This window comes from Artemia sp. Qi Xiang Cuo, chromosome 15 (assembly GCF_049724085.1).
Source record: "Artemia sp. Qi Xiang Cuo chromosome 15, ASM4972408v1, whole genome shotgun sequence".
NCBI classification, from domain to species: Eukaryota; Metazoa; Arthropoda; class Branchiopoda; order Anostraca; family Artemiidae; genus Artemia; species Artemia sp. Qi Xiang Cuo.
The window spans coordinates 14,943,474-14,958,338 of record NC_142808.1 but is presented as its reverse complement, the minus strand read 5'-3'; the positions used below and the strand labels follow the sequence as shown (position 1 = coordinate 14,958,338).

General features: G+C 35.3%; 1 protein-coding gene across 1 annotated transcript; it reads right to left on the bottom strand.

Moving 5' to 3' along the window:
• Positions 1 to 296: 296 nt before the first annotated feature.
• Positions 297 to 1,001, bottom strand: LOC148943366 (protein ZBED8-like). The gene has a single exon (XM_089101109.1). The coding sequence runs from the start codon at positions 999 to 1,001 to the stop codon at positions 297 to 299; it is 705 nt and encodes a 234-aa protein (XP_088957235.1).
• Between the last annotated feature and the right edge of the window lie 13,864 nt (positions 1,002 to 14,865).

Sequence of the window (14,865 nt, the reverse complement as noted above, 5' to 3'; positions counted from 1 at the left end):
AAATTTAAATCTGTTATCGTAGCTTTAAGGGGGTTTTTGGCGAATGCTAAGGTCACTTTGCTGTTTTTAAATTCCTTAAACCTGCTGAGAAATGCTTCTCTCATTTTTAAAATGGTGGTTTTGAAGTAGTGTTTGTCAATAGAGGAATTATTTTTTTGCGATGCTTCAACAGGCTCGGAAAGTGAAACAGAGTTTCCCTTTCAAAATCTTGAGCAAAAAGAGATAATATATTTTCGTATGAAGTGACTTCTTCTAACATCAAAAAAATAGTATTTCCTTTCCCTTGTAGTTTATGATTAAGTTGGTTTAGATGAGACGTAACGTCTATCATGAAATAAAAGTTTTGTAGCCACTGATCGTCCGTTAGTTCTGGATAGTGAACACCCGTTCTCAAGAAGAAATGATTTGATTTCTGGTAATAGTGATGCGAAACGTTTTAAAACGTTTCCTTTTGATAACCAACGTACCTTGTTATAAAGCACAAGATCAGCGTACTCACTCCCCATTTCAACTAAAAATTCCTTGAACTGACGATGATTAAGAGCTTTAGCCAAAATGGAGTTAATTATAGTAATCACCAATTCCATAACTTTACGAATTTCTTCTGGAAATGTCTGCGCACAAAGCACTTCTTGATGAATGATGCAAGGGTAAGCAAGTATCTCGTGATTAATTTTTTCTTTCAAAATAGCAACAAACCCTTTTCTTACGCCGGTGATACTTTTGGCCCCGTCAGTTGAAATCGACTGAATTTTATCGAGAGGAATATGATGTTTATCCATACACTCAATTACAGCATTTGCGATATCCTCTCCACGTGTCCGATCTTTGAGTGGCAATAATCCTAAAAGTTCTTCTTTAGGACCAGTATGAGATATAAATCTTACAAAAAGCGAAACTTGCGCTGTATCATTTATGTCACAAGACTCGTCAACTGCTATTGATAAAGCCGAAATCAATTTCAGATCTTTGATTAGCTGGATGGTTATATTCGAAGACATTTTAATTGTTTTATCTTTCATTGTTTTGGCAGACAATGGTACCTCATTAATTTTTTTAGAATATCTGCTTTATTGTTAAAACCCCGAAATAGCTCTTCAGATGCATTTATAAAACAAATTTTTATGTATTCACCGTCTGTGTACGGTTTCCCTCTCTTAGCAATCTCTTGACTCATAACAAAACTTGCCATATTAACATTGCTGGAAGATTGCATCCAGTTCTTAAATACAGAAGCTGATGTCTCTTGGTTCTTCTGAAGTTCCTCAACTGCTTTCTTCCTTGCATCACCGAGAGGATATTTAGTGCTAAATGACGCGTGTTTAGCTGTAAAGTGTCTCTCCAAATTTGACTTCTTGTTATGTGTGAATTGTTTCTTACAAATAAGACATGTCGGAAGACCATTTAAGTTTACCATAAATGCGAAAGTCAGTAGAGATCTAAGTACCATTTTGCTGGGACATATAGGAATCTCCATTCTATTTGCTGGGACATATAGGAATCTCCATGCTATTTGCATAGACTATGTTCCATCCTGTACTATTTGGGATTGCATAATATGTTATGAAGGACAGGTTTCTGACATAATTTATGTATACCAGATTTCTACTTCATAATATATGACCTACATGCCTTTTAGGGTAAGTACATAATCCGTTTAAAAAAAAACCGGTGTGTCTTGTTTATGTGTTAATATATTCAGTTTTTTTTAGTATAAAATTGAGTTTCAAATTAGAATTTTATATATTTTGAATATTTCATTCGTTCTATTGATATATATATTTTACGATCATTTACATTTGTAGAGATATGGAATGTTCTAAGCGACTTCTGGTGAGTAAAATTTTCTTATATTATAATAAAAAAAGAAATCCATTTTTGTCTAGTCAATAAGTTAAGGAAGAATTTCCTTTACCTTCCTTACTTACGCTTTTTTTTCACCGTGCTGTTAGCTCTTTTAAAAAGCTTCCTATGTTAATTAAAACAGTCCATGTATTTCAATTTTAGTAAAAATTCAAAAAAAAAAGAGAGGCAGGTTCACTTCAATTTTGGCTCATCGTACATGAAAAATTTAAAACAGAATTTGCATATTAGTTTTGGCAGATTTAATCTAGATATGAAGGGTCGCCCCCTCCTCAATATCATACTCTTTACGCTAAAGCTGTTAGCACTTTCAAAAAAGCTTCCCATTCTAATTAAAAAAGTCCGCGTTTTTTTTTTCTTCAAATTTCATTAAAATATTCAAAACAGGACAGTCAGTTTCACTATAAAACGGCTTTTTCAAAATTAAGGTATGACATAACTTACAAATTAACTTACATATAGAACTTATATATTTATATGTTTTTATCACGTGTATTAAGGAGTTTACCCTTAGTCAATACCTCGCTCTTTACGCTAAAGTTCGAATTTTGTTCGAATCATGAACTCTTGAATCACAAAGGCCGGTTAATTAGAATAGATACCTCTTTTGAAAGTGCTAAAAAAAAAAACTTTAGCGTAACGGGGTGAGGTATTGACTAGAGGGCGAACCCCTTCATATACTTAATAATTTTTTGGTTTAGGTTATGTCTAGGAGTCTTCTTTCTTCCTTTTTTCTGTGATTTGAAGTATTTCGCAATTTAGGTATATAAAGTTTTAAAAGCTTTGCATATAAAAAAAAAGATCTATAATTGTCAACTTTTTGTGTTTGGTGCTATGGAATTGAAAGGCCCAATGCCCCCCATTAATTTTCCGAATAAGTAAGAATTGAACTAGCTAATTAAATCGTGCCAATTTTTTCAACTTTTGGGAGTTTGGTACTGTGGTATTGAAGGAACAGTGCCCTCTCGTAAGCTAAATAGTTTGAAAACTGAAAATGATTTTTATTTTAGAATGCTGTTGATCAGCCATCACAACAAAAGCGTGCAAAATTGGATGAATCCCAGGACAACATTGAGACAGGATTAATCGAATCATTAAATGCAATAAGGCCAAGTGTAATTTGTTTCGCTCCACATTCCGAAGAGAAGAAGGAATCTAGCGAGCTAGCTGTAATTTTCGACGTAAGTTTAAATAGATATTCTGAAAATATTTTAATAATTTATTAAATAGATATCTTCTACGCTTGAAGCAAATAATGCTCTTTGGGCGATTGAGTTGTAAAAAATATAGGACGCAATATAGCTGAATTAGCATATATATATTTGGGATAGTGAGATGCAAGAGCCTTCTGGGTGTTACAAATTTATAGCCTCGTCAGCTTCATCTATGCTTGAAATATCTAGATTATTTTGATTTTTATTCTTGTTCTTTTTTTTTGTTTAATGGAGTTTTCTACTTTTCTTTGAAAAACTTATTTTGTAGAAAAAGTGTGTTTAATTAATTCTTTATAAACTACGCTTGAAGTGAATAATGCTCTTTGGCGATTGAGTTGTAAAAAATATAGGACGCAATATAACTGAAATTAGCATGCATATTTGGGGTAATGAGATGCAGGAGTCTTCTGGGTGTTACAAATTTATAGCCCCGTCAGCTTCATCTGTGCTTAAGATATCTAGATTGTTTTAATGAAGATTTCTACTTTTTTTGAAAAAAACTTATTTTGTAGAAAAAGTGTTTTTAATTAATTCTTTATAAATGACGTTTGAAACACAAGGATGGTTCAATTAGAACAATAAGTAACTTTTTTTGAATATTTGTCTTCGATATTCAACCGATTTTTAATGTATAAATTTTTGTGTTAATAATTCTAGAGTGTGTTTTGTTTAACACAGACAAGTTCCGGGGGTAATGTTTGAAGAACTTCATAATTTTTGAAACAATCAAAAGAAAAATCTTAGATAACAGTGAAGGCTACTTTAATAATAAAAGTTGTTACAAGAGTTGCCATCGGGGATATTTACCTAAGCTTTAATTCTTAAACCGTTTGTAAATTTATAGAGCTTTACCTTCGAAAAGAAAAAATGTGTCTTGCGGAACTGGTACTTTAATTGTTGATATGGAAGGAGAAAAAAGTTCTTCTCTTACAATAATTTATTTAGTCCAGATTTATTGCTACCAGCATTTAAATCAAATCCATCACCAAGTGACATAGGAAAATTCGGATTGTCGAGAAAAGGGAGAAACTTACACCAACACCAGCAACCAATGTATGGGATGCATTAACCGAGACTGAAGAGCAATGCTTCATAGAACGTACTGCCTCGGTTGAACGATGGTCGGGTTTTATTGAGAATTACAATCAAGAGGGGGGGAGGCACTAGAGTTGGATCCCTATTTTGCATTTTCATTCTGAAAATTATATTTTTTTTCGAATAAAACCATTATTTTTATGTATCATTCTCTTGTTCTAACTTATCCTCTAAGAATGAGACTTCATTTTCCAGACTAAACTAAATATATTTGTAACATGTTCAGTTGTCATTATGAGAGACATATGCCAATGTAACTTTGTTTCTTTTAATTGTTCAGGTGGTGGGAAAGTAACTATGAAAAATTAACGTAGTTTATTAACTTTATAAAAATAATGGTTATTTGGCATAAAAAAAATAAGCCCATTTTTTTTCTATAGATTAATGAAATAACAGTACTATTGGATCATGAATCATCAGTATTAAATGGGCCTGAACTAATTCTAGCACCACCAATGGAGTTTAGAGACGAACCTTTATTAGTTCTAGATAATATGGAATTGCGTAAGGGTTTTCTTAATGATGTTTTTGGGGATATGGCTAGCTTAGATGATTTAACTTGTGATATTGACATGATAGATAATCCGGAGTGGGCAGATAGATTTATGCGTGAGCATTTAGGTGATGTTAGTAGTGCAACTGAACCGGGTCCTCATATGGAATTTACGTCACAGAACAATACAGGCTGGATTGATCAATTGTTCCCAAATACACTGGAAGACATGCTAACTACCCTATGGGACTTTATGCCATCTCCATCTAATGTAATTGAACAGCCGGGGGTGGTGTTATTGACAATTCTATGTCACCCCCCACCATTCCGCGTAATGATACACCTAGTGATAGTAATAGTAGTAGTAATACAGCAACAACAATGCAAATTGTTGGAATTAAATTTTCCGGGGACATTTTTTGACGATAGTTTTATAATTAGTGAATTGGATCCTGTACAAATAGGTGCAGGACATGAAAATAGTGTCGTGTCCCCGGAACTACGTGAATTTTAGTTTTTAGTATCTGCCCTAGGTCACTTAAAAACACATAGGGTAGATTTTAACCCTCCCGAAGAAAACATGATTGACGGTGACGTTATTTTAACAGACCCTGTAAATGTTCTCCATAGCTAAATCAATCAAATTTGAGAACTTATTGAGATTCAGATTCAGAATTGGGCGGGTCAAGGGGTGATTAAAGCAATGGTAAATCAAAAAGTTTATTTTCAAAAGTGGATACCCGGGGATATTTTTTATTTTCTTTTTTCAACTGGCTACCCAACTTTTTACCCCGGTCCAAAGGAATGTGAGAATAGCCCTTTAGGCTTTGTAAATAAACTAATATCGATATTTGAAACGTTTACTGAGAGGGGTAGCAGGTCTAACATTTTTTAAATTAAATATAGGGATTCGAACATAAGTAGATTTCAACGTAACTTTATCTAACGAGGAGGGTGGGGTAAAAAAAAAATGCCACCTAGATTTGTAGACGACAGGAGGAGCTCAAGGTTTCAAATTTGACACGGGGCTGCAATGCTTTAAATATGCATTTTTAGCAGCAGCCCATAAAACATTAAAAGATGAGTCATCAATGAAAAATCTCGATAGACTTGCTCGTAACGGTGGAGAAAATTTTCCTAAAGTGAACTTTGATTGTTTAGAGGGGAAGTACCCTGTGTCCTTGAAAGGCATAGGCTAGCCATATTCGAAAATGAAAATGAAAATCTTGGGTTGGGGGTGGTTGTTCTCAATTATGACCAAGAAATTGTAGATGGGGGAAAGAAACCAAATAAAAAAGGATTTCTATATTTAGTTAGAACACTGTTGGTAGATAATGTTGAAAATTTGATTTGGGTTATCTACGAACCTCCCAAAGATATAAATTCCTATGATAATTTTTTCCCCGTAACAGCAATAAGTCGGATCTTATCTCAAAGTATTCGTTAATGGGAACGTCATTGTTGCCCGATGTGCCTTTCCCTATTTAGATCTGAGCGAACATTCTCGGATCACATGAGACATTGCGAAATTCATGGCAATCAAAGAATTGAAATGCCGACAGAAGGCAAAGATACTTTAAAATTACAAAATTTCAAAAAGTCCCTGTAAAAAGTTGATAAAGTATCTTTTGATTGTGAATATAGACGGGTTGATGTATCAGACCCATCAAGGCCAAAAATAGTCAAGGAAAACAACCTAGTTGCGTGTTCCTGTGCACCTGCTCGTCGCGATTCCATTAATAAAAAGCATCTGGAAGAGTTTTTTTGGCTTTGGATGAGGAGGGTAGTATTGAGAAGTTATTGGTAACTTTAATAAAAACAGCAAACAGTGCAATTTCACGATTGCGTCACACCAACTACCCAATGTCATTATCAGATAAAGAGCAACTGGCACTAGAAAAGGGGACAATTTGTTGGGTTTGTAGGGGCGATCTTGCCCCAAAAGACGTGGTCCAGGATCATAATCACCTTATTGACCCCAATTCAACGGGAAAAAGTAACTTTTGAGGGTGGGCTCACAATTCATGTAATTTAAAAATTCAACAGTAGCTTTTTCTTCCGGTTTTATATATAACTCTAACTACGATCTGAAGTATGTGCTACCAGCAATGGCACATCTTCAAAGAAATGGAACAGTGGATGATGCATGGGTGATAGACAGCTTTTCCTACAATATCATTCCTAAATCATGGGAAAAATTGCTTGTTTTGGAATTTATGTGGAAATTTGTTGAAGACAACGTCGAGTAAACGAATAAAATTCGCTTTTTAGATTCCTACAGTTTTTTCCCTAAATCATTGAGCAAATTAATTCAAGTGCAGAAAAACATTGACGGCTGCAACGCTTCCCCCTTCTCAAGCAATAATTTCGAAATGATTTTTATGATTTGTTGACGGTCACGGGCATATATCCTTATGATTATTATTGCTCCATGTCGAGATTCGCCGAGGAAACTATTCCCTCAATTGAATCGTACGACAGTATACACGATCGTAGTTGCACCCCCGATGAATACATTTGGGTTAAAAAAGTTTGGACAGAGAGAGGATTTAAAAATGGACTTGATTAATTAAATCTTTATTTTTCGAGTGATATTTTAACGCTGTTTCACAGGTTGTTTAAAAATACGTACAAATTAACCGAATAATAGAATTTTGATTTGCGCTTCTATGTTTCATCTCCTAATCTGGTGATGAACCTCATCCTAAAAAAAAGTGATGAAAAAATTGCTCAAATCACTGACATCGATCAGCACCTGTTCATTGAGAGGTCAATGATGGGTGTATATGTTATTCACGGGGATCGTATCTTGGAAATTGATCCAACTGGAGAGAAGACGGGGACAAATTCCGATGCAGTTTTCCTTGATATGAATTCTCTCTACCCCTCGGCCATGTCCCATTATGCGCTACCTTGTGTTGACTATAAATGGCTCAATGACCCTCAAGCTCCCCATTTCCCCAACATTGACAGTGTTGAGGAGAATGGACCGGTTGGACGGTTTTTTGAAATTGATGGGGAGATACCAGTCGAGCTTCACGATTCAGTGAAGGATTTTGTTTTTCCATGCATCTATAGATCTTTGACTAGGAACTCTCTGAGCCCCCGCAATAGCTGTTTAGTTGAGGTAGACGGATTGCACTGGTCATCTCCAAAACAAAACTTATTGCTGACCTTCTGCCAAAAAAAATATTGCTGTCTATCATGTGGCTTTAAAATGGATATGCAACAACGGTTTCAACGTCACAAAGGTTCATAGAGCGCTCCAGTTTAGTCAAAAACCCTATCTAAAAACGTTTGTTGATACTTTTGTCAAGAAACGTTCTGAAGCACAAACGAAAGCCGAAAAAGAAATTTATAAGCTCATTTTGAATTTGGCTTTTGGTAAGATGTGTGAGAGTGTTCGCGATAGGAATCGTTGTGACTTCGTGACCGATCCCAAACAATGTGCTCGAATTATTGCTGATCCAAATTACACTTCTTTCACGATCATTGGCCCGGACATGTTACTATTGAATAGAAAAAAAAAGAAGCATTTTCCTGGATAAAAATATTGCTTCTAGCGGTGTGATCCTGGAGGTCTCTAAAAGACTCATGTTGGAGTTCCACTACACTCTGTCTTGTCTACCTCGGCTATACAGGGGACAAGTAGTGGTTTGCAACAGGAACACAGATTCTCTACTGTTAAAAGTAAAAACATGAAATCAATTGAATGAGTTGGCGCACCGTTGAATTATCAGCTCACGGATGGACTACTCCAATTGGAGTGGGCTTTACCCGGGCACCAAATCAGCTTTTATTTTTTAAATCAGAAAGGGGAAGCGACATGATTTCCCGTGGTATGTTTGTAAGTCCGAAGGTGTACTTTATACAGACACACGACGAGGAAATCAAGAAACTTTGCAAAAGAGTACCCACGCGCTATGTGGATAGGAATTTCGACATGGATATCCATAGGAATTGTATTGTTGAAAATACAATTCCATGAGTCGAATTGCTGGCAATTCGTTCTCTAAACTGCAGGACCTTTAATGTAAATATAGAAAAAATTGCCATGAGTACCAATTCCGACAAGGTATATGTTTGTCAAGACGGTGTGACTACCCTCCCCCTTGGGCACTATTTAACTTCAGACCGGGCCGAATGTGTTATCCAGAGGGAAAGTCTTGGTTTGAATAAAGTCCAATAAATTTTTTCCTAAAACCTTTTTTTTTGGGGGGGGGGGGGCCTCGCGGCCTTAGGGGGGGGGGGGCCTCGCGGCCAGGGGGGGGGTGGCCGCCAGTGGGGGGCGCACCGCCAGCCACTATCAAAGTTATCTTTTTTTTTACTTAGAGCGGATTTTTTTTTTGTAAATATACACGTTTCATTGAAATTAAAAAGTGATATTATTTTAAGTGCTTTATTCTAATAAATGTTGTATTTTTTCTATAAATAAATAAACAAAAAAAAAGTTTGTTTATTTAAGATTTTTTTCTCTGTGTCTATGTAAATGTTGCAATTTTTATTATAAATAAAATAAAAAAAAGTGTATTTTTTTTCATGTTTAATGTGCTTTTTTTTCAATTTATTATTTTTTAAGTATTGTTAATTTTTTATGAATATAATAAAAGAAAATATGATTCTTTATTCGTCTTCTTCTTATTCTTATTGTTTTTGAATAGAGTAGTAGTAGTAGTAGTAGTAGATACATTAATTAGCCATAACAAAGTTTTAGTCTACGCCTATATATTCAGGTGAATTATTAAAAGGAACATGTACAAATTAAAAAAACCATTCAGATTGTTTTTGTACTGACTCTCAACGTTAGGAAAAATACCGCTCTTAACTAAAATAATTAAAATTGCGATAAAATGTTTGTGGAAAAGGCGAAAAAAATCTACTATTGTTACAGTATTTGGCAGGAGTCATACGATAAAATAAAAGCAATTGGCACCGCGGGATTGATGCAGATACAATTCATACAGGGACTTGATGTTTTCAGAATAATTGAACCAAACTCTTGGCTGATTATTGACGATCTGGCTGAATCTATTGAACAATGGTCACATGAAATGCTACAACTGTTCACTGTTCGCTCTCATCATGAACAGATTTTCATACCTCTAGTTCTATAAAACCTATTTCATCAGAGAAAATATATGCAAACACTTACATTGAACTTCACCCACTATATGGTCCACTTAGTTGTTCGTGATTCTATCACACTAATAACTCTCAATAAACAAATCTATCCAGGCAACTATAAATATCTGCTCTCAGCATACAATCAGGCAACTAATAAACCCTACGGCTATATCCTATTAGATCTTAATAAAAATACACCCGAGGATCTGCGTGTAGTCAGATATTTTTGACGATGGAATTTAACAATATATACCCGGTAAGACTAATAATGCCTATTAATCGCTATCACGAAACTGAGGGAATCAAAAGAAAATAAACATCTGTTTTCATCTCGAAAAACTTCAAAAGCGCTACTTAAAACAGCAAAGATAAAATTTGGTATTGACAATGATTTCATTAATCTAATATCTGAACTTTGTTTAAATTTGACCGAGGGTAATGTTCAACTGCCAGAAGTAGTTAAGCAACAGGCAAAGCAGCATCGTTCCATTGTACGTACATGGGCCTCTAAAAATAAAGTAAAGAATTTTAAAAGGAAACGACTTCTTCAGGCGGGCGGTAGCTTTTTCACACTTTTACTGCCAATAATTGCAGGACTTGTAAACAGTTTTCTCTAGTGAGAATGGCAAGACCCTATAAATTGACTCCTATTGAACTCGCTGTCTCACCCATGAAACACTTTAAGAAGAATCTGTTTAAGTTCATTGACAATGCAAATATTGAGGATGAAAATAAACTGTTTTTACTTCAAGATACACTTCACCAGGTTGACGAACATAGGTCCTGTCAAGTGAAGCCCACTGCTGCTGCTCGTAATTCCAAAAAGGAATCTTCTTCTCAGGATTCTGCTTTATGAACACAGCTGAAGGATGAGGAAGCGAACTAGTTAGCGATGCAAATTAGAACCCTATGGACCTACTCATATCGTTAAAAGAGTAAATAACTCATAACCTATCTCTAGGAAATTGGTCAAGATCATATTCAAGTTGAGAGCAATGGGAAAGGGATTATAATTCAGGGCAAGAGCTATAATCGACTTGATTTAATCTATGATATGGTTACAAATCGTAAAGGACTATTATCATTTGACGCTCATCTATACTACTTTCTACATACATTAAACTTCCCCAAAAGTCTTATTAGCAATAGACAAATTCTAAAAAAAAATTAAATGAACATGCATCAACATCAACAACAACACCATTAAAACATGAAGAAGAAGAAGAAGAAGAAGAAGATTTTAAATCAATCTTGGAAAATGTTTGAATGCCAAGTAGAAAAAACTTGACAGTAGTGGCGAGGAAAAAACGAAAACGTACCATGTCACCAACCAAAACAAGCATACTAAAGGGTAGCGGACGTTACAAAACGTGTTTAGGATCAAAATAGTCGAATTTCTGAAAGGTGATTATGAAAATATTGGTGAGGCGGAGAGCTTAAGTTCCCCCTTTATTCTTTCCAAGGTCACTGGTGTTCACACTAAAAGTGTACAAGACTATCTACAAAATGAATCAAGTTACACTGCATAGAAATCATAGACTTCGTGCCAATCAATATCGAAAAACTAAAGCCTTTTTCCCATTGCATATAATGCAAGCAGATCTCCTAACTCTAGATGAGATTCAAAGACGTCACAATACACCGTACAAGTACATTCTACTTGCAATCAGTGTTTTAGTCACAATGCATATGCAATTCCATTGCGATCAAAGAGAGGCGTTGAAGTTGTTCAGGCCATTTAAATTATCCTCGAACAAGATTCATATAAAAAAATTCAAGCGGATCGCGGTAGTGAAATTGTTAACCCCCATGTTTCGAAATTACCAAAGAAATATAGTATACTAATCCATCATAGTCACATTCCCATGAAGGTTGCTCTACCAAATCGATTTACACGAACTATTAAACTTTTAATTTTAAGATTTTGCAAAATGAAAAATGATTTGGCGTCTATTAATTATGTAAATAAAACCATGCAGATTTAAAACAAATAAGTCCACTGATCTCATTACAACTCTACACCAACGAAAGTTTATCATTCTGATAATAATACAATTGACACTTTTTTTAAAAAATATTCTAATGAATCGATTGTCAAGAAAAAAATAAATTCAATGTTGGTGATACTGTTCGAATTAATAGAACAACTAATGTTTTTGAAAAGGGGAATTACTTGTGGTCTACAAAACTTTTTAAAGTGGCAAAAATTTTAGACACTAAACCAATAACTTATTGTTTGCGCAATACCAAAGATGAAGAGATTCTCGGCGGCTTTTATGACTATGAACTACAAAAAGTTAAAAATAATAGTGAAATCTATCAAATTGAAAAGATGTTAAATACTTGTAATCGTAGGGGTAAGAAACAGTTACTTGTTCGGTGGCTAGGATACAACTCTGATTTTGATTCTTGGATCGGTGTTGAAGATATTGACAATGCCCAATGATTTCTATGTAACTTTTATGTCCAATTTTTCAGATCCTCTCTACAACGACTTGAATACGAAAAGTCATTTTTGGACAAAACTCTCCCCCGCCATCAAATTTGACGGTGCGTATGAAGTGGCTCTTGTCGATTGTATTCTTAAAAATACCTAACATCCTGAGAAAGGATCGTGTGTATGATATAAAAGTTATACCATTCGATTGGACCCTCTTTGTTGACTATGAATGGGTTGAAGCACTTAAATCTAACGAATATCCACATGCTAAATTGAAATATATTGAATAAGATGATATGAAAGATTTGTGTCGTAAGATCAATATAAAAATCTCACATTGCAGGAATGGTACATTCCATTTTAATTATTCATTGGAACACGATAGGATTTACATTACCTCACCTGTTGACACCGAAAAAATTATTCTCAATGATAATCTGAGAGATGTTCTTAGCTTTAAACAGAATATAATCAATGGGAAAAATGCTCTCACCGTTTACGGGATGGATCAAGTTATTTTTGCGGATTATCCACCTGATTTCGCCTCGGACTTTTGCATATTTCTCTATGCATCCTTTGTGGAAACATCGAGAGTTGGTAATTCAAATGTCCCCCTCCTACGTGTTATTGAACGAAAAACAACTTATGAACTTGTTCATCAGTATAATATAAAGCATGCTCAGTATGTTCCTGTAAACACTTCGTATTTGGAACTCTGTCAGTTAACACTAAGAAGTGAATTGGGTGATCCTCTAGCAATAACAAAAGGCTTAGCAGTGATTACATGTCATTTTCAACCTATTGTCGGTTACAGCACCATAACATAAAATGAACAATAGAAGAATTCCATTTGTTTGTCCCGATATCGATTGTTCTGTTGATGCTTTGAGTCCACGTCAAGTAGGAAATGGATTGGACTACTACCAGGGGCGTACTACAATGTCTGGCTATGGTCTTGGTAGCTGGTTTGCTAGGCTATTTCGTTCTGCACTACCCCTTGCTAGAAAATATCTTGTACCTGCTGCATCAAATTTTGCTGCCTCAACACTACAGGACTGGGGGTCGGGCAAGAATTTCAAGGAGAGTGCTAAGAAAAATATTAGATCTTCAGCAAGAGCCGTTGGTGAGCAACTAAAATATCGACAAAATGGAGAGGTATTGGAAAGGATGCGTGCGCGTCATTCGCTCATCAGTCTCCACCCAGGCGGGAAGCGAAGGACATCAAAAAGGTCTTTGACGAATAAAACGAGGGAGGCCAATAAGAAGAAGAAGAAAAAGATTTTTAGATAAAAAAAGAATTTCTTCTCTTAAGATGACTTATCTCCCCGTCAAGGGGTCAAATTAATCAATCTACTAGTGAGTTAATCTGTTTAGAGCTGACAATGTTGAAGGTATTGTCACGTATGGATACTATGACCAATTTTATACCAAACAACCCCTCTCGGAAAATATACACTTTCAAATATTTTCCAATGAAGATTATTTCATTGACTTATCATCAACATCTATTGATTTAAATGTTATGGTTAAGAAAAATTAAGATAATACAACTCCAACTGCTGCCGATGGTCTCTCCTATGAAAACTGTATTCTACACAATCTGTTCAAACAAATTAATGTATTTATTAATGGAACATTGTTGAGAACTAGCAATAATTTATCCAACTATGCAAGCTAAATACAATTTATGATGATGACACCAAAGGCGTACAAGGAGTTGATAGGACAATCATTGGGCTATGAATATCGAACAGGTGTTGATACTGACGGTGAGTTGACTACTGCAGTGACCCAGGAGTATCATCTGGTTGGAAAATTAAATCATGAGATATTCAATATATCCCAATGGCTACCTCCCAATGTCAAGATTGACATAAAGTTACAGCTGGCTCAATCGAACTTCATTTAGAGAAAAACACTTCCTGCAGCACCCGATGCAAATGTCATTATCACATCGGCAATTTTCAACGTCCAAAAACAACAGGTTATGAGCAGTGTTGCATTGGCAGTGGAAAAGCTGAGAGCCAATGGCAACAACATTAAACTTCTTGTCCCCCATACGATCACCAATCAACGTCACATTGCCACCGGATCTTGTAGCTCTAGCGATTCATCATTTATCAATGGATAAATCCCATCAAAATTGGCATTGGCCTTTGTAAAGAGTGGCAGTTTTTTTGGATCCTGGACTAAATCCCCCCATGCTTCTAATTTTTTCGGTCTCTCTAATTTCCATCGTACAGTGAACAGCATTCCACAGTATACTCTATCTTGTGACAAAAATCCTAAAGAACTTTCTACGATTTGACTAAGAAATCCCTAGATCACGACTCCCAACTACATGAAAATGGAATAACCGATTCAATCTTTTCAAAAAATCATGGGGTAATTGTTCTAGCCTTGTCGGGGACACAGGATATGAGCATACTACGTACTGGGATTGTCAGTTTGGAGTGTACATTTGCCGATGTTCTGACTGAGAGTATTACGCTAATATCACTGAGTCAGTTTAAAACCTACTGGGAAATCACAACTGACGGCAGTGTTATACTAGACCTTGCACCATGAACACAAACCAAATAATCAACGTATTTCGTATGGATCCATACATGTCTCAGTACAAGTCTTATTGTATA